General features: G+C 39.9%; 1 protein-coding gene across 1 annotated transcript; it reads left to right on the forward strand.

The window, feature by feature from the left end:
* Positions 1–1,815: 1,815 nt before the first annotated feature.
* Positions 1,816–17,349, forward strand: LOC124394748 (calcium-activated chloride channel regulator 3A-1-like). The gene is made up of 14 exons (XM_046863181.1): positions 1,816–1,968; positions 3,390–3,524; positions 4,001–4,151; positions 5,139–5,247; positions 5,347–5,509; positions 5,673–5,900; positions 7,605–7,829; positions 7,945–8,125; positions 9,814–9,920; positions 10,004–10,213; positions 10,314–10,584; positions 10,684–10,848; positions 15,338–15,556; positions 16,532–17,349. The coding sequence occupies exons 1-14, from the start codon at positions 1,819–1,821 to the stop codon at positions 16,900–16,902; spliced, it is 2,685 nt and encodes an 894-aa protein (XP_046719137.1). The 5' UTR covers positions 1,816–1,818; the 3' UTR covers positions 16,903–17,349.
* Positions 17,350–20,117: the final 2,768 nt, after the last annotated feature.

The raw sequence follows: 20,117 nt of genomic DNA on the forward strand, positions 1-20,117 counted from the left end.
AGACATGCGTGGCCCAGGTTACACTTACAATGTTGGACACCTCAGACTTGGCTGACTCTTGTTCCATTGACCAAAACATTGTGCCACCAGTGTTGACCACATTGCAGCTGCTGAAGTATCCGATGCTGAAGCATCTTTAGGTCTCCACTCCATCTGATTTTATAGGATTTAGCTTTTAAGACAAACATTTAGACAATTAGATATTTGATTTATACTGGAAAAAACAACAACTTGGTTTTGCGTGGGGATTTGCACGCAAAAAATGAATATGATAAACTTATAGGGACTAAAATAGGCACTTACATTGAAATACAAATTTCAGAACCTCTGTCTCTTTCTGCGTTGGACAATGTCCATGGTTGAAAGTGAAATACGAATAAAAATGTATCCAATTGAATACAATAGAGACAATAGAATTTTAATATATCCATATTTACATCTAGGTATGTTTAACAACTCAGAACATTTCCTACATTCGGTACATTTGGTGGCAATCACCTCAATATTAAGGTGGGCTTCGTTTCACCTTTTTCTACCACATATTTTCCTTTCATTCAACTTACTATTAATGTGCTTGGATACAGCACTTTGTGAACAGCAGCTTCTTTAGCAATGACCTTTTGTGTCTTAAACCTCCATGTGCAGGGTGTCAATGATTGTATTCTGGACAACTGTCAAGTCAGCAGTCTTCCCCCATGATCGTGTAGCCTGAACAAGACTAAGACACCATTTAAAGGCTCAGGAAACTTTTGCAGGTGTTTGGGTTTAATAAACTGATTAGAGTGTGACATCACGATTCTGCAATATTGAACTTTTTCACAATATTTTTAGGTTTTTATTAGCTGTAAGCCAAAATCATCAATATAAAAATAAATACTTTAAATATATCAGTCTGTGTGTGATGAATCTATATAATATACGAGTTTCACTTTTTGTATTGAATTAGTAAAATAAATCTACTTTTTAATTATATTTTAATTCATTGAGCTGCACCTGTGCATTAGCAGTTTCTCCATAGGGGAATAGATGGAATTATTATTAATGGAATAGAATAACTGAAGGTTCAGACATAAATTTGTTCTTCTTGGAGGTCTAAATACTAACACAATTAAAGTGGCTATTAGTGTGAGACTGCTTTTCTACAAATTGTGTGCATGATTATTTAGATTGTACAAAATCTATATTGAAAGAATGGGCAAAATAGAAAGTTCAGGTCATATCCTACAGTGGGGCATACACTCACCAAACCAAAGGTTTAACAAATTCATTCATTTGACCACCTTCTTCTTGATGAACAAAAATCTTGTAAAGGAATATGGACTTAAGAGGTAACAGCTATTGGGTAAAACACAATCATAGAATCTTTTCTGAGTTTAAAATACACCAAGACCAATGAATTTGGAAATCAGAAGTCAGAGTATCAGCAAAGGATCATAGCAAAGTATCTAAATGTGCACAGAGACATCATGAGAACTCTATTTTCCTATAGAAATGTAAGAGTTAGTTTAATACTAATGTGTATGTGCATTTTTGGTAAAATTTCTGTAGAATTTTAATGCTCTTGTGTAGTTCCAATTTTTTTTTTTTTTTTAAGCGTCAACATAATTGAAACCACATTTGCTATTAATGGAACTGAAAGTTATTTAGAAATTTCTGTTTTTGCGCAATGAATTATTTTTTTAAAGTGTCCACATAATTAAAACCACATTTGTTAATAATGAAACTAAAAGCTACAAAAGTTCTGTTTTTGTGCAATGAATTATGAGGTAAGCAATAGTATAAAACCAAACCTTATTCCTCCTTTCCTCAGATGCAGTCATGGTAAAAATGTTTGCTGTTGTGGTGGTGGTTCTCATTGCACTAAAATCTGCTACAACAATCAGATTAGATGGAAATGGGTACACAGATATTCTGGTTGTCATTAACCCTACTGTACCAGAGAATGAAGAACTTCTAAATCAAATCAAGGTATTTATTAATTTATTCTTATGTTGTAATCCTTTGAAACCGTTTCAATTGTTCACTTGGTTTTGTAACTTAATTAACATTTCTAGCCAGTTAAAATATGTATTTATTCTGTAAGTTTTTTTTGAACAAGAGTGTCTGCCAAATTCTATTAATGTAAATGTATCCTTTATATTGTATGAAATAAAATTAGGCAGCCATACTCAAATACTTCATAAACAATACCTCAGCAACTGTGTGTTTAAAATTGTTTGGGTTTTTTTGGGGGGAAACAAATCACCTCAAGTTATGCAAAAGAATATTATTTTGTTATAGATATATATTTTATGATGTCTGCCTTACTGAGTTACTCAGCTACTACCCTAAGTTTAAAGCAGCCAGGCAACCTATTTATACACAAAGTGATATACATTGTGAAAGAAAAGTAAAAGTGAGAAAGGAGAATTACAGAAAGTGTTTCCTCTCCTGTCTCTAAGTAAATGTAGTGGACATGATAGTAACTTTACTTTATATTTAAGACTTTAAGATGAACCAGGCCAAAATAGTAAATAGAACAATTTCTAATCCTAGTTTAACTTACCTTAAGTTAATAATTTGAACATAAGAACATACATGCAAAACCTCCTCTGGCCTCCTCCTCCTCCTCCTCACCACCACCACCACCATCATGCCAAAATTACAAAAAAGGGAACAAAAAACAAAAGAGAATTCAGAATTTTTGATTTTAAGGAAAGAGTTCTTAATAATTAAAATCAGCATTTTTTTTTTATGAAAGCACCATAACATTATATTTTTTTTACACCATATTTATCTAATTTTAAAGATTTAGCTAAATGAGTTGGTAAATTGTTTGCAAATGACCCGTTTCTTTGGCCTTTGGTCATTTCTATGTGTGAAGGTGTTCAAGTCCTCACTCTGGTGCTGATGCAGTGATTTTGAGGATCCAGAATGAGCCTTATACTGACACATGTCTCCTTCCTTCATAGGTGCCCTCTTCCCTAGATTCATCTGTTCCTCCCATTTGTGCATGGCAATAATACGCTGTTAAAATATATATATTTTTTTATTGTTAATAATTGTTAATAATTGTTCTTTGTCTGTTTATTATCCACTGTCTTTGCAATCCTGTATTTGTCTGTTTTCTTCATTAGCCTGATAGTGTTTCAATATAGTCTTTATATTTTTATTAGGACAATGAAATGAAATAAAATTTAATTAGGTGTAAAAAAGCGATAGAATATGTTTTAGCACTGGGAATGAAAAGAGTAACAGGAACAAGTAACAGTCTGTTTTTGCCTTTAAAAATATCTCTAAAATATTCTCTGTTGATTAAAAACAATTAGCTATTTAAAGATGAAATACTTATATCTATTTACATGCATAGATTATTTACATATATCATTTTTTTCCTACTCTCTCCAAAGAAAATGATTACCAGTGGATCAGAATATCTGTTTGAAGCTTTAGACCGCAAGGTGTTTTTCAAGGAAGTGAAAATACTGGTACCACCAACCTGGAAAGGAAAGTATGAGAAAGCAACAACAGAATCGTACAAAAAGGTACAATATTCATTCAGTTTTGGTTTAATATGCAGTACACACTTGAGATTTTAGGAATATTTTAGAATTTTTATATCTTTCTGCATAAACCTAAAGATTTCTGCATATGACCTAAAACATTGACAGATTTTCACGCAAGTCCAAAAAGCCCTTGAAATTAATTGCTAGTCCTCAAGTTTCACATTCTTTTGCAACTCACAAATATGTACTGGTGTAATAATTGCCACTGATAATATTTCCTTCTTGTTTTTTTTGACTGGCTTCACTTTGCCCATTTTTAAGGATTTGTGCTTGTGCATCTGATAATGTTTTTGGTAGGATTTATGCAGAAATATAGAATTCTTTTTTTTCTTCACATACATGCTTTTTTCACATAATAGATAATTGTGTGGAAAAAATATAAATAATTCAGTAATAATAATTGATGTATATACACACAATGTAAGGTATGGACCAATAATAAATTAAATTTTTAGGGCAAAATAAGAATAGACGATTCATTTTCACAATATGGTAATGAGCCATATACTCATCAACCAGAAGGATGTGGACGTGAGGGTGAATACATTCATTTAACCCCTGATTTCTTGTTAAACAACCATATTTCTGAACCATATGGACCTAGAGGTAAGCCTAAACCTGTCTTAAACACACACACACACACACACACACACACACACACACACACACACACACACACACACACACAGAGTTCGGATCAGTGCTTCGTCTGACTTTCCAGCCTTTCTTTTACCCTTGTGGAACCCCCCTCTGCTCTGTTTTCGGGGTCTCTTCTTTGGACTGCGTTCGTACACGCCCCCACTTTTGGACCCGCCCACTTCACTCCCCGTTTTTTTTGGACATTTGGAATTAACCCCCATTAGTGCCGGAAACAAAGTGTTCATAAGTATTCGTCATATCTAGATGGGGCTCTGCGATAGGCTACAATGGAATGGGAAAATCAGTCTTCCCACTGCTCCTCCTTCATCACCTTCTCTGTGTAAGTCTGTAAGGTATCTGGTTCATCTAGTCCTCAGCAGGATGCTGCCCGCTTGCTGTTGTCTTCTTCACATGGCAACCGGTCGGTGGCTGAGTACTCTGTAGACTTTCACATCGACGCTACTGACAGCGGGTGGGTTCATGGTTGGGGGCACCGCCTTATACGACACATTCGTTCAGTGGTTTCTGCCCAGGTGAAGGAACAGCTGGCTGTCCAGGAACTTCCACCCGACCTGAATGCCTTGATTACTCTGGCCACCCTTCCCCAGCCTTCCACAGTACATGGAGATTGCCCGTCGACACCTATTGCCTACTGAGAAGGAAAGATGCCTGCCCTTTCCCCTTTCAGGTTGTGTATGGCTACCAACCTTCACTGTTCTCCACCCAGGAGCTTGAGACATCTGTTCCTTTCTGAAACATCCTTTCTTCCTTCTATCCTTCATTGAGACATCTGTTCCTTGATGCCAGTCATCCCTGACACACACACTTCTTATCTAACATACTAATGTCTTTTTCAACAGTCATCAGTAACCTAAAGATTACCTTTACTAAATTAAATGTTTTATTTTTCCTTCCTCTGTGGCAAATCTGACAAATACATATTTTTCATTTCAGAAAGGGTTTTTGTGCATGAATGGGCTCACCTCAGATGGGGAGTATTTGATGAATATAATATGAGAGAACCATTTTACTTGTCTGCTGCTGGTCAGATTCAACCAACAAGGTTTTATTATCATTGTCAATAAATGGCCATATATTGTTTTTAAACATAAATGCACATTGCGAGAATAGTTGTCGGTAATGTGTTATGTTTTATTTTCAGGTGTACTGATAAGATTTCTGGCAAATGGTATGAACTTAATAATCAGAATCCGAAACCTTGCCAAATTGATGCATCTGGCAAACCCACATCCAGCTGTGAATTTTTTCCAGATTATATGCAAACTGCAAAGGCCTCAATAATGTTCATGCAAAGCTTATTATCTGTGAGTATCGCCATGGTTTAAAATGTTTTAAACAGTTTTTCGCAAATGCTCAAATGGTAGCGTAGATATGAATGCTAACAAAAGCAGACAGTTGAAATCAGGATTTAGTCAACAAAGTTGCTTTTCAATTTTTACCCTAAAGTCTGCATTTTTTCCTGTGTAGGTAAAAGCTTTTTGTGGAGAGAAGGAACATAACTATGAAGCCCCCAATGAGCAGAATAAACAGTGTGGAAAAGCAACACGTACAGTAATCTTTGAGAACTCGGTAGACAAAGATGCCCTTCGCATTCTGAATCCTTTGTCATCTGTACCAACACCTCCGACATTCAAAGTCCTACAGAGGGGAATCCGGGTCGTCTGTCTCGTCCTTGATGTCTCTTCAAGCATGCAAGTATGTTAAAATGAAATAAAGAAACAAAATATTTTTTTTCTATTACATCAAAATGTGGCTCTGGGGTTATATGCATATAAATGTTACAATAAAAAAAATAGATAGATGGATGGATGGATGGATGGATGGATGGATAGATAAAATTTATTGTCATTGCGTAGTGCAGGTTCATAGAAATGAAATGCAGCTGGCATCTACCAGATACAGGCAAATATGAAAATCTTTGTACAGCATGTCATATATAAGTGTATAAATGTACAGCAAATAAACATAAAGGCTGTGGCAGTGAAAAATGTGCATGAGCTGTTGAGTAATTACAACAAGTAAATATAAAGGCAATTAGCTCTTTAGTCTTCATGGCACTGAGGGTCAGGTTGATTGTTTTGATTGCTGCCAGGCTTTGGATGTTTTCCCCGTAGGCCGATTCATTGTTGTTGTACACTTAATAAAGATGTAGGAGTTGTCAAGGGACCGCCGTCATTGGTGAACAGGGAGTAGTGTAGTGGGCTTATAATACAGCCCTGTGGGATGCCAGTTTTCAGAGAGAGGGTCGAGGATGTGTGATTGCCAAAGGAAGAAAATCTGAGAAAGTCCAAAATCCATCTGCAGGGGAGGTTAAAAATACCCAGGTGACTGAGCTTGGTTGCCAGTTTAGTGGGGATGACTGTAGTGAATGCAGAACTAAAAGTCAATAAGCAGCATTCTGATATATATGTGGCGTTCTTATCCAGGCGGGTGAGGGCTGTATGAATAGGTGTGGAAATTCCTGTGTCAACCTGTTTAGGTGAAACATAGAATATTGTGGGTCCAGTGTAGGTGGTTGGCCTGCTGTGAGGCAACAGCCCAGTCACACGGCATTTCATGATATAATCATGAAATGTATTCTATTGATTTGTGTTCAAAGTATTTTTGATGCCTCTGCCAAAGTTTTCTTTCTGCCACTGGATACCACAGACGCTGTATTGCTTTTTTTCTCAATTGTTTTGATTTTTAATCTTCAAGCACCATTACTTATAATTTAAGCAGGAGATTTTATTCTTGTTGTTTATTGCTTTATATTCGGTAAACTACTTGCTATTATAAACCATCGTCAGTGGTTCCTTCCAGTCAAATTACATTAAATATATTCTCCCAGTTAAATAAAGAAAAGGATTAAAGGCTTAATTCAAGGCACACATTTATTATGTTATAACCCTTACCCTAACCATATCATTTCAAAATGGGGAAAAAGATTACCTTTAGCATTTCTGTCAGCATTTCCCATGATCCTCTGCCTCCGTTGCTATGACGGAGCCAGATGGATGAAGCCGTGCTGAGTGACTAAAAAAGAGGGAAATTTGTGTCCATGAACACGAATCAATAGATTAAAGTTGGTGACTATACCAGAAAATGCTGGGAGACTGTTGGAGGCAACCAGCCGAAAATAATTCAGGCATTCTCCAGCTGAGTGCTTGGGCATTGGAATGATGGTTGTAGTCTTCAGGCATATGGGAACCATGGCCTTGGCCAGTGACAAGCTGACAACATCAGTAAAGACTTGTGCCAGTTGTCCAGCAAATCCCCTGAGAACATGCCCTGGTACAGCATTTGTTAAATGAAAAAAAATTTTTTATTAAACCTTCAATAAAAATGTTTAAAATGAACTGTTCTGTACATATTTGTGTTTTTAGATAATGGGTAATATTTGATTTTTTTTTTTTAAAGGGGCTGAGAATAAGTCAACAACATCGAGCTGCTACGATTTTCTTAAACCAAATAATAGATGAACAACAATTTGTGGGTCTGGTGACATTTAGTACTTATGCTAACATACTAAGCCCACTGACAAAAATAGATGGACCGGCCACAAGACAGAAACTAATTAATAGCTTGCCAACAGTTGCAAGTGGGTCAACATATATTTGTAAAGGACTCAGAAAAGGCTTTGAGGTGAGACACAAATATCTAATACTATTTTATGCAATGCAGAGATTAAGTGAATTAAATTCCACTGTCACACTGGTCTGTCTATTGTGATTAATGACCATTTCTTTTTCCTTTTCAGCTTCTTCGAACGGATGACGGCCAAACAATAGGAGATGAAATAATTTTTCTGACAGATGGGCAAGCATCTGATAATGTTCAGGAATGTTTGCAGGAATCTGTTCAAAGTGGTGCAATTATTCACACTTTAGCTTTTGGCCCAAGTGCAGACAATATACTGAGAACCATGGCTGATCAAACTGGTAAGATTCTCTAAATGTGATATTGCATATCAATATTGATTTTGATATCTTACCTGGTTTGTTTTTATCATTTCACAGTTTATAGTTTCAGCTCTTAATCTAGAGCATATGTATATACAGTGCCCTCCACAATTATTGGCACCCCTGTTTAAGATGTGGTCGTGGACTTCAAAAAATTCTCCTTTTTTTTTAAAACAACATAGAACCCAAATGCAAAAAAAGAGAAAAATCCAACCTTTTATTTAAGTACATTACTTTGGTGGTAAAAAAAATAAAAATCACACATTTAGAAAAAATGAGAGAGAGAGGGATTTTTGACCATTCTTCTTTGCACAATCTTTCTAGATCATCCAGTGTCCTGGGTCCTCTCTTATGCACTCTTCTCTTTAGCTCGCCCCACAGGTTTTTTGATTGGGTTGAGGTCTGGGGACTGAGATGGCCATGGGAGGACCTTGAGTTTGTGACTGCTGAACCACTTTTGTGTAGATTTTGCCACATGTTTTGGATCATTATCCTGCTGAAAGACCCAATGACGACCCATCTTCAGCTTTCTGGCAGAGGCCATCAGGTTTTTATTTAAAATATCCTGGTACTTCAAAGCGTTCATAATGCCATGCACCCTAACAAGGTTCCCAGGGCCTTTGGAAGAGAAACAGGCCCACAGCATCACAGATCCTCCACCATACTTCACGGTGGGCATGAGGTGCTTTCGGCATACTCATCTTTTGTTTTACGCCAGACCCACTTAGAGTGTTTGTTGCCAAAAAGCTCAATCTTAGTCTCATCTGACCAAAGCACACGATCCCAGTTGAAGTCCCAGTACTGCTTAGCAAACTCCAGACGTTTACGCCAGAGTGTTAGTGAGAAAAGGCTTTTTCCTTGCATGCCTCCCAAACAGCTTGTTGGCATGTAGAGAGCGTCTGATGGTTGTTTTGGAGACTCTGTGACCCCAAGATGCCACTCTTTGATGCAATTCTGTGACGTGAGCTTGGGAAATTTTTTTACTTCTCTTACCATCCTCCTCACTGTGCGTTGTGGCAAGATAAACTTGGGACCTCTTCCAGCCTTGTTTGTCACTGTTCCAGTTGTTTTTAACTTCTTAATGATTCCTCTGACTGTAGATACCGGCAAGTTAAGGCGTAGCCATTGCCTGACTTATGAAGGTCGACACACATCTGCCTTACTTGAATGGTGTGTTCTCTTGTCTTTGCCATGTTAACAAATGGGTAAGAGAATTAGGCCTCTGTGTCACATCATATTTATACCCCAGGGAAACAGGAAATCATGAATTACTAATTAAAAGTCCCTAGATACCCTGACCAACCTTAGCAACTACAGAAAAATATATAAAAAAAAAACAATTAAATTTTCAGAGGAATTGTTAGGGGTGCCAATAATTGTGGGACACATGATTTCAAGTTTTTTTTTTCTTCTAAATGTATGATTTTTTTTACCACCAAAGTTATGTACTTAAATGAAAGGTTGGATTTTTCTCTTTTTTTGCATTTGGGTTCTATGTTGTTTTAAAAAAAAGGAGAATTTTTAGAAGTCCACGACCACATCTTAAACAGGGGTGCCAATAATTGTGGAGGGCACTGTATATAAATACATACATGCATTGAATAACACTGCACTACTGTTGCTGCATTACATTCTCTAATCATAAAATTGGATTCTTATTAATTTAGATGGAAAGTTTATCGTAGCCGAAGAATCTGTACTTTCCAACCAGCTTGTGGATGCCTTTTCCTCATTGACAGTGTATGATGGAAACTCCTTCACACAGCCCATTCAGGTTAGTGACGCACATCCACCAGAAGAAATTTCATCTTCACAAGTCAGAGTATTCACATAATATTTATTACTTTTTTTTAACAGCTGGAAAGCACTGGAAACGATGTTAAAGATTGGTTCAATGGAACAGTTCCCATCGACCGGTCTGTAGGAAACCGCACCACCTTTACAATAATATATGAAAGACGTGCACCAACTGTGAATATAGTGTCACCAAGTGGTGTGGTTTACGATCAGAGACACATCACTGACAGTGCGAACACAATCACTTTCACTATTCCAGGAACTGCAGAGGTTATTTTAAAGTATTTTGTATCACAACACAATATTATAAATTAACAACAACAAAAAAATACTAATGCAAGACAATTTCATTCTCTGTTTTGTATTGAAGCCAGGAAATTGGAGGTACAGCTTCTTCAATAAAGAAACATCTGCACAACAAATGAGTTTAACAGTAATTAGTCGGGCAGCTCATGACGATGTTTACCCAGTAACAGTTACAGCCAGGATGGACCAGCAGACCAGTGATGGAACCAAACCCATGGTTGTTTTGGCTGAGGTCAGTCAGAATTATAATCCTGTATTGGGGGCCAGTGTTTGGGCAAACCTGAGATCAGATACTGGGCACTCAGAAGAACTTCAACTCTTTGATAATGGAGCAGGTAACAATTTAAAAATGTTAACTTGCATATAATAAGAATTAAATCAAACATTAAATGAAACATTAGACAAATAGCATGTATTCATGTACATTATTACAGGAGCTGATGTGTTCAAAGATGATGGGATCTATTCAAGATATTTCACTAAATTAAAGCGTGGAAAATACAATCTAAAAGTGAGAGTGGAACATCAGCAGGGAGCAGTCCAGGTTTTCTTCCACAGACACAGTGGCAGTCTGTATATACCTGGACATATTGTAGATGGTAACTATTGTTTTCTATTTTCACTCAGTCAAATTGTCCACTATTATGCAAAACTTTAGTGTGCTGGATGTTTTCCACGAATGAATGTTATAATAAACTGAATGTTCATTGGTACAATAGTGGTATCATTAATGTCAGGAGCAAAACATCCTAATTCTTTGGAATAAAGCAGAATTTGCATTGCTATATAGAAAGAAACGTCTCTAGGTTACGTATGTAACCCTGGTTCCCTGAGGGAACGAGACGCTGCGTCGAAACGCTTTGGAAACGCGCCTGAGTGTTCACGTTCTAAAATAATGTGTGTAATCAGTCAAAAATTGGACGCTGGCCGTCACCGGTGAGGTGACGTCACGACCAGGAGTATAAAGCACATATGAGAGAGGACAGCGGCAGCTTCTGCAAGGGAGAAGGAAGCGCTGCAGGGACGCCGGCGGTGTGGCATAGAGACGCAGCGTCTCGTTCCCTCAGGGAACCAGGGTTACATACGTAACCTAGAGACGTTCCCTTTCAGGAACTCGAGCTGCGTCGAAACGCTTTGGGAACGAGTGTCCAATCACGCCAGACTGACCAGTCCCTGCCTAGTGTGTGTCTGTCACCACAGCTAGAGAAGGACTGAGGGGCCAAGAGTGGCACTGCGGTCTAGGTTATAGAACCGCACAAAAGGCCAGTGGGGTGGACCAACCTGCAGCGTTACACAGGTCTCGAGGGAACTCCAGAGGACCGAGACTCTGAGGCAGCCACACTCCGGGTGGAGAGAGCTCTGACCCCGAATGGAGCGGGGAGACCAGAGGACCCATAAGATGTGATCGCATCAACAGTGCACCTGCTCAGAGCCTGCTTAACAGCAAGGAAGGCCTCTCTTGGGAGGGCTGTAGCAGACGAGCAGCTGATAGGTCCTTCTCCAAGGGCCCGACCCATGGACGTAGGTGTCCAGTGCGCGCACCGGACAAGGCCGGTCCAGTTCCTCCTGGTCTGGGGCCTGGAACAGAGGAGGATAGAATGCCCGTAATCTTATGGGTCGTGGGACAACCGATGGCACCTTGGGGATGAAATCCCCTGTACAGGGGTACAGGAAGGCACCAGCCATACCTGGGGTAAACTCCAGGAAGGAGGGGGGGGCACCAACAGCGCCTCCCCTACCTTTTGATAGAGCAGATGGCCAACAAGAACGAGGTCTTGATTGAAAGGTGCATCCAAGATGCCTCGGCTAAGGCTCAAAGGGGGGTTCAGAAAGAGCCCCCAAACGACGGCCAGGTCCCACCTAGGCACTCCATGTTGCACCGGGGGCCTCAGCCTTCGGGTGCCGCGGAGAAAACACGTTACCATCGGGCCTCGCCCAGAGATGGCCCAGGCCACGGGGGCACAATAGACCGAAATGGCAGATGTGTAGACTTTTAGGGTGGACAGAGCCAACCCCTGGCAACCATCCCTGGAGGAATCCCAGCACTGAACCAACCGGGCAGTGGACTGGATCCAGCTGGTGGTGCTCACACCACGAGCAGAACAGCTGCCACCTGGCGGCATACGACCTCCTCGTGGAGGGAGCCCTGGAGCAGAGAATGGTCTCTACCACCTCGGAGGAGAGACCAGAACCTCGTAGCTGTGCCCCCTCAGGGGCCACATCCTCCACAGCTCTGGGCGGGGTGAAATATGGCACCCCTAACCGGTAAAGGAGACCCCTCCTCAGAGGAATCCTCACGGAGGATGCTCGAGGAGAGCCACCACGTCTGCGAAACATAGTTTACGTGGCCACCATGGCGCTACCAGGAGGAGACTGACTCCGTCCCGGCAAACCCTCTCCAGAACTCCAGGAAGGAGGGCACCAACAGCGCCTCCCTACCTTTTGATAGAGCAGATGGCCAACAAGAACGAGGTCTTGATTGAAAGGTGCATCCAAGATGCCTCGGCTAAGGCTCAAAGGGGGGTTCAGAAAGAGCCCCCAAACGACGGCCAGGTCCCACCTAGGCACTCCATGTTGCACCGGGGGCCTCAGCCTCCGGGTGCCGCGGAGAAAACGCGTTACCATCGGGCCTCGCCCAGAGATGGCCCAGGCCACGGGGGCACAATAGACCGAAATGGCAGATGTGTAGACTTTTAGGGTGGACAGAGCCAACCCCTGGCAACCATCCCTGGAGGAATCCCAGCACTGAACCAACCGGGCAGTGGACTGGATCCAGCTGGTGGTGCTCACACCACGAGCAGAACAGCTGCCACCTGGCGGCATACGACCTCCTCGTGGAGGGAGCCCTGGAGCAGAGAATGGTCTCTACCACCTCGGAGGAGAGACCAGAACCTCGGAGCTGTGCCCCCTCAGGGGCCACATCCTCCACAGCTCTGGGCGGGGGTGAAATATGGCACCCCCTAACCGGTAAAGGAGACCCCTCCTCAGAGGAATCCTCACGGAGGATGCTCGAGGAGAGCCACCACGTCTGCGAAACATAGTTTACGTGGCCACCATGGCGCTACCAGGAGGAGACTGACTCCGTCCCGGCAAACCCTCTCCAGAACTCCCGGAAGCAGCGCGACAGGGGAAGCGTACAGACGCAGCCTCAGCCAAGCCTGAGATAAGCTTGCCATTCCCCGGGTCTCAACACTCGCCTCGACAGGGTGTCTGCTGCCTCGTTCAACCAGCCCGGGATGTAAACCGCTCTCAGTGAGAGGAGCTTCCCCTGGGCCCAAAGGAGGATCTGGTGCGCCAGCCTGCACAGGGGGCGCGAACGCAGATCTCCTAGATGGTTGACGTAGCCATGATCGCTCCCCGCCCCGTGAGGGACGCATCCGCCGTTAGCATTAAGCGACGACCGGGGACTCCCAGCACAGGGCCTGGAGATAGGAGCCGGGGATCTCTCCAAACATCTAAGGCACGTAGGCATCGCCGCGTGACCTTGATAGTGCGGAGGGGGTTACCCCTCCATGAGAACCCGCGGGTCCTGAGCCACCACTGAAACGGTCTCATGTACAGCGGGCCAAGTGGAATCACACCGGACGCAGCTGCCATAAGCCCTAGCAGTGTCTGGAACTGCTCGACAGTGAGAGGCCGCCCTTCTCCGACCTTCCTGAGGGCCATAAGGATGGCTACAATGTGGGCAGGGGAAAGCTGCGCACACAAAGTAGTCGAATCCCAAACGACACAGAGATATCTGGTTCTCAGTAATGGAGAAAGCACACTCTTCCCGGCACGTAGCCGAAAACCCCAATGCCTTCATGTGGGTGAGAACGACACCTCAGTGCCGGACCGCCAACAGCACAGAATGAGCTTGGATCAACCTTTCGTTGAAGTAGTTGGGGATGCGGATGCCCTGAGACCTCAGGGGAACCAGCGCTGCATCCACATGTTTCATGAAGATACGGGGTGAATGGGCAAGGTCAAACGGAAGAACCTGGATTGGTAAGCTTCGGCCCCGAAGCGAACCTCAAGAACACAAGAACAGAATGTGCAGAGAAACTGAGCCGAAAAATGTGCAGAATGTGCGCAGCCGCATTCCTCAGGAAGCGACATAGCTCCGCCCCCAACTCCAAAGCTCTATGAGCCTAGCTCGCAAAGCGCCCCCCCCTCCTTCTCCTCAGAGAATCTGCCGAAAGGCGTGCTTCGAGCCTGCGAGCGAGTGCTGGACCAAGCAGGTGAGGTTGGAGAAAGGGACAAGCCCGTCTCGAAACCCTCTGCGAGGTCCATGTGAGCACAGGAACTGCCGCGCCGCTCCGCCTCAGCGAGAGTGGGGCTCTCCTCGGAGAGAGCCGATCGGGAGCGGAGTGAAGTCATAGACACGCAGACGGATCTCTCGAGAACAGCTCGAGTTCCTGAAAGGGAACACTTGATAATACAGAGTTCTAAAACAGGATCATATGTCTGATTTCTGTAATGTTCTCTTACAATCCAATCAGTATGAAGACAGAGTTTAATAATAAATTGCTAAAACAATTACCACAGACTGTGAAGAAAAAGACTAAATTTTTTTTAAACTGTTGAATATTGTTAGAAAAAAGGATTTTGGAAAACAAAAGTTGATAAAATTGACATTCTCCACTATTTCTTTCTATACAAATACAAAACAAAACTATAAATATATAAATATATGCAAAAATTGGAACAGTATGACTGCATTTTGAGTGAGGTGCAGAATATGTGCTGTTGTTTGTGAAATATATGCAATATATTCTTTTGATGAGACTGAGATAGCGATCTAATAGGGACTTTCTAAAAAATACAATTAGACCAGATTAAGAATTGGACTGGAAATATAAAAGCAAATATTACTTGCATTAACAAAATATGATACATTTAATCAAGAAGGCAAACAAACAAAAATCAGTGATGGTGAGTAGTCATGAAGATAAAAAGAGAAAGGTTTAAAGAACAAAGAAAAACTGTGGTGGTTTATTTTCGCATCTCTTGGTTTAGCTCTATTTTAAAAAATCCACTAAGTAAACTGCCAAAATAATTAAATAATAGGAAATACAGCACTAACTGCCAATTGTGTCCTTTTTCCAGGTAAAGTGAAAATAAACCCTCCGAAGCCCAAAATAAATGTGCAGCCAGTTGATGTGGGCAACTTCACAAGAACAGTCACTGGGGAAAGTTTTGTAGTGGACAGAGACACAACTATAAATTTCCCTCCAAACAAGATCACGGATCTAATTGCGGAAATCAAGGAGGACACCGTGCTTCTCAACTGGACAGCTCCTGGTGAGGACTTTGATGTGGGAAAAGGTGAGTCTTTTGCAAGTTTATATCAGTCAAGATTAGAATCTTTAACATTATTTAATATTATAATGGTTTTTATATTTATGGCATTTAGCAAGACACCCTGTTTCTTATTTATTTATTCATATAACTGAGCAGCTAAGGGGTTAAGGGCCTTGCTCAGGGGCAGTAGTGACAGCTCGTGATTTACAGTCCAATGTTCTAACCACTAAGTTACCACCTTCCCCTGCACTATTCCAGATTTTTTTTCTCACCAGCTTCACCTTTTTTCTTTCTTTATATCAATTAACAAATGTTGTCATGTTCCTGTGATATTAAAATGTTTAATCCTCAAGCATTTTTAGGTGGAAAGAAATGCTCTAAAAGTGATATCTTTTATTTATGCGTTTATTATTAGGTATATTCTCTGTGGCACGTCTGCTATTTGTTTCCCAATAAATTTCCTGACTAGAAAAGCAATAAAGTATTAGAACTTCGTAAAAGGGAAAAATATTTCTTCAAATGACAAAAGGCTTTTACTATATATATGTAGTGTCACTTGTAGGTGGACTCTATGCTACATTGCACCCAGTGTTCCCCAGTATAGTCTCTGAATTCACTTTGGCCTTGTTTAGGATAAATCAGTTACTGAATGCAATAAGACAGTTTACTGCAGTATTGATACAAATAATGTAATGTACTTGCTCTAATTTAATAAAGTTTTGAATAATCTGCTTAAGAAAGCAAAAATAAAAATACTATGCAAAATTTGCTACACTACTCAACACAGTTTCATAGCATCTACTAAACATGTGGTTGTAATGAAATATAGTTATAATCTGAATACTGTGGGTGTATACACTTAGCATATTAAGATATTTTTATTCTAATTTCTATCTCAGTAAACATACAAAAGAGTTATCAGAGTACAGATTATAGCCTCAGAAAATGTAGTCAGTATGTTTTAAATCTCTAAAAGTTTAAATGTTTTTCTGTTTCAAGTCATATCCTATGAAATCAGATGGAGTGACGATTTAAAGATGCTTCAAGATAATTTCACCAGCTGTGATCTGGACAACAGTTCATCACTTGTTCCTCAAGAGTCAGGCTTTGCTGAACAGTACTTTTTTCAGCCTAATATTACAATAAAAAATGGCACCACACTTTTCTTTGCTGTTCAGTCAATGGACAAAGAGTCGACCAAGTCTGAGGTATCCAACATTGCTCGAGCAACAAATTATGTCCCAGGACCCTCACTTATTTCAAATAAAGGCCCGAATGCTATCATCATATCTCTCTGTGTTGTGGCCATAGTGGCTTGTGTTATAGCTGTAGTAATCAAATGGGCAGTAAAACGTAAAAGAAATGACTGATGTTAGGAGAAATCCGAATACACTGCACTGCAATGTTCACATCTGTTTTTATGTATGTTATTTTCTGAGATTTAAATAACCTAAGATTAATTCTATTGATTTATGAATATTTGTAGTATGAACAGATTTGTAGTAGACGATTCTCTGAAATATATATTTACTTATTAATGTGGAACTTGGCAAATGTTATGATCTGATTCTGTTTTGTTAAAGGTGATTTATTATACGGTTGAACTAGAAAGCTTCCCTTTATTTTAATACTCTGTTAATTCGCTCATCAAATCTCCTATCATTGTACAAACTGGAACACATTCTTACATCTTACATTACACAATTTTTATAATCTACAATAATTTCAGATCTTAAAACATTCATTGAAAGATAAAATCTCAAGCAGTACAGCACTGTTAATCATACTGAACTCAAACAAATGACAATGTACAATTATTTAATAAAAGTTTCTATTGTAAAACAATGTCATCTTTCAATTTTTTTAATTCTAAAAATAAAGCGCTTATAAAATATAGCTCTTAATTCTTTAAAAATGAGGAACAAATAAATCATTTTTAAAGAATTAAGAGCTATATTTTAGCTATATTCTACTAGTGTTCACATTACAGTTTGATAGATAAATGTTGTTTTGCATGCCATGGTTTTCTGAATAATTTCCTGACAGACAAAAGCAGGTTTAAGTTTAGTTTAGTTTGGTTTATTTTTAGTTTGTCTTTAAAGTTTAGCTTTTATCATAAACAGGTGCCAAATGACATGACTACAGAGACAGAGAAGGTCAGAAGGAGTTGCATTGTGTGTTTGTGGATTTAGAGAAAGTGTACGACAGGGTACTGATAGAGGAGTTGTGGTATTGTATGAGGAAGTCCGGTGTGTCAGAGAAGTATGTGAGGGTGGTGCAGGACATGTATGAGGACAGTGTAACAGCAGTGAAGTGTGCAGTAGGAACGACATACTGTTTCAAGGTAGATGTTGGACTGCATCAAGGATTAGCTCTGGGCCCTTTCCTGTTTGCAGTGGTGATGGACAGGTTTACAGACGAGGTCAGACAGGAGTCTTCGTGGACTATGATGTTTGCGGATGATATTGTGATTTGTGGTGAGAGTAGGGAGCAGGTTAAGAAGAGCCTGGAGAGGTGGAGGTATACGTTGGAGAGAAGGGGAATGAAAGTCAGTTGGAGTAAGACAGAGTACATGTGTGTAAATGAGAGGGAGGGCAGTGGAGTGGTGCAGTTGCAGAGAGAAGAGGTGGAGAAGGTGGAGGAGTTCAGGTATCTGGGGTCAACAGTGCAAAGTAATGGAGAGTGTGGTAAAGTGAATTAAAGAGTGCAGCAGTGGCGGGCCGTGCATTTGGTAAGGAAGCAGAAGAAGAAGAAGTAAAGGCGTGCAGTCTTTAGAACACCAGTTCTATTTATCACCAGGTAAGGGCTAGAATATTGTTCATTATTCATATATTATTCAAGCAAAATATTGTAAAAAGCTTGTGAGTAAAATAATGTTTACACCATGCCCCAAAGCTCACACTTATTGGATCATACACTTTTGGGTCATTCCAGCTATAAGGGGTTAAAATCTTTGACACATAAGTAACTTAGAGTGGCTAAACTATGATGTGCCTCTTTTCTATTTAGTTTTTACAGTTTTCAAAAACAATATAAAATTTGAGGAAGCTGTGCAGACATTTCCTTTGATAAGCTGACTTCTTTATTATTTTCTAGACTACTTTCCTATCGATTATTTTACAATGAAAAACATCATAAAAAAGCAGAAGCTTTTCCAGTGATTCTTTTTTATTATTTCATAATAATAGTAAAGTGTACAAAAATATACCCATATTTAAGATAAGTTATAAAAATACAGCAATGATACATAATGTATATAATAATGTATATAATGTAATAAATGCAAAACAGTGTTCATTATGCGTGTTCCTTTTTTCCATTAGGCAAAAACATTTTGTTATGATTCAGTAAGTCTATGGATACCTGACTGTCAGACCCACCCTTAGACATTTGATCCTTCATCTTTGAATCTATCCATCTATCCATCTATCTATCTATCTATCTATCTATCTATCTATCTATCTATCTATCTATCTATCTATCTATCTATCTATCATTTTTATGTGTCTGCCTGTCTCTCTCTCTCTCTCTCTCTCTCTCTCTCAGCACACAGGTCTGCTGATTCCTTGTCATGTTTAATCTGCCAATATCCGTCCTTCTCATCCAGGATAAACAGCTTTTTACCAGCTAATTCGTAACGTATGCTCTTCAGGGTGGGAATGTTGTAGTGCTGATGGAGTATGGCCCAGTTTAGTTCCAAGCAGACTCTGGGTGTGGCGTTTTTCTTTTTTCTGATGAACAAACTACTTAACCACAGAGTAGGCTTAGAAACTTTGCTTATCACACCCCTTTTCTTCAGTTCATCCAGTGTCTCACGGAGTCTTTCATGGACTGAATATTGGATCTTTCTGCAGCCATGTATGACATTAGGGTCAGTTGGATATGATACAATCCTGGAAACTGGCTTAATCTTGTAAATACTGATGCATAATGGCTAAAGAGCTCAGTTTCTGTGAAGGTTTAAGTGTCTTATTTTGAAGTCCATCTGCACACATACCTGTCTCCCAACTGGACTGTATCTGATGCTTGGTCACAAAGAACATCAAGTGAGTTGTTATGTTTCTAGCCTGCACATGAGACACCTTCTGGTTTGATGCGATTGCCTCCATACACTGTAAAAAAATGAAAAGTTGACTTAACTTAAAATTTCAAAGTTGTTCACTCAACTCAAATCACTGAGTAAAGTCACATATCTCTTTTTAATTCAGCTAACAGTTTTTCTAGTTAAAATTACTTGTAATTATTTTTCAATAAATGATGTTATGTGAACATTTTTCTATGAGTTTTATGGACAAAGATGTTTTGTTAGCATTTACACATTGTTATAAAATAAAACTATAACTGCAGACTTTAAGTTTTAAGATTAACTTTATTTAACTTTAAGATGAAAAATAAATGCACAATCAACAACAAAACATGAAATAAAAATGACATTGTAAGACATTAGATTCACATTAGATTCAACATTTTTAAAACAGCCTTAAAACATTTTTAAACATAGTTCAACAACATTCACAGGAAGAGCTTAATTTTCAAAGACTGTACCCTTGCAGAGCATCGAGTGCCCATTTCCATAAACACCTTC

Source organism: Silurus meridionalis, chromosome 12 (genome assembly GCF_014805685.1).
Source record: "Silurus meridionalis isolate SWU-2019-XX chromosome 12, ASM1480568v1, whole genome shotgun sequence".
In the NCBI taxonomy this organism is placed as follows: Eukaryota; Metazoa; Chordata; class Actinopteri; order Siluriformes; family Siluridae; genus Silurus; species Silurus meridionalis.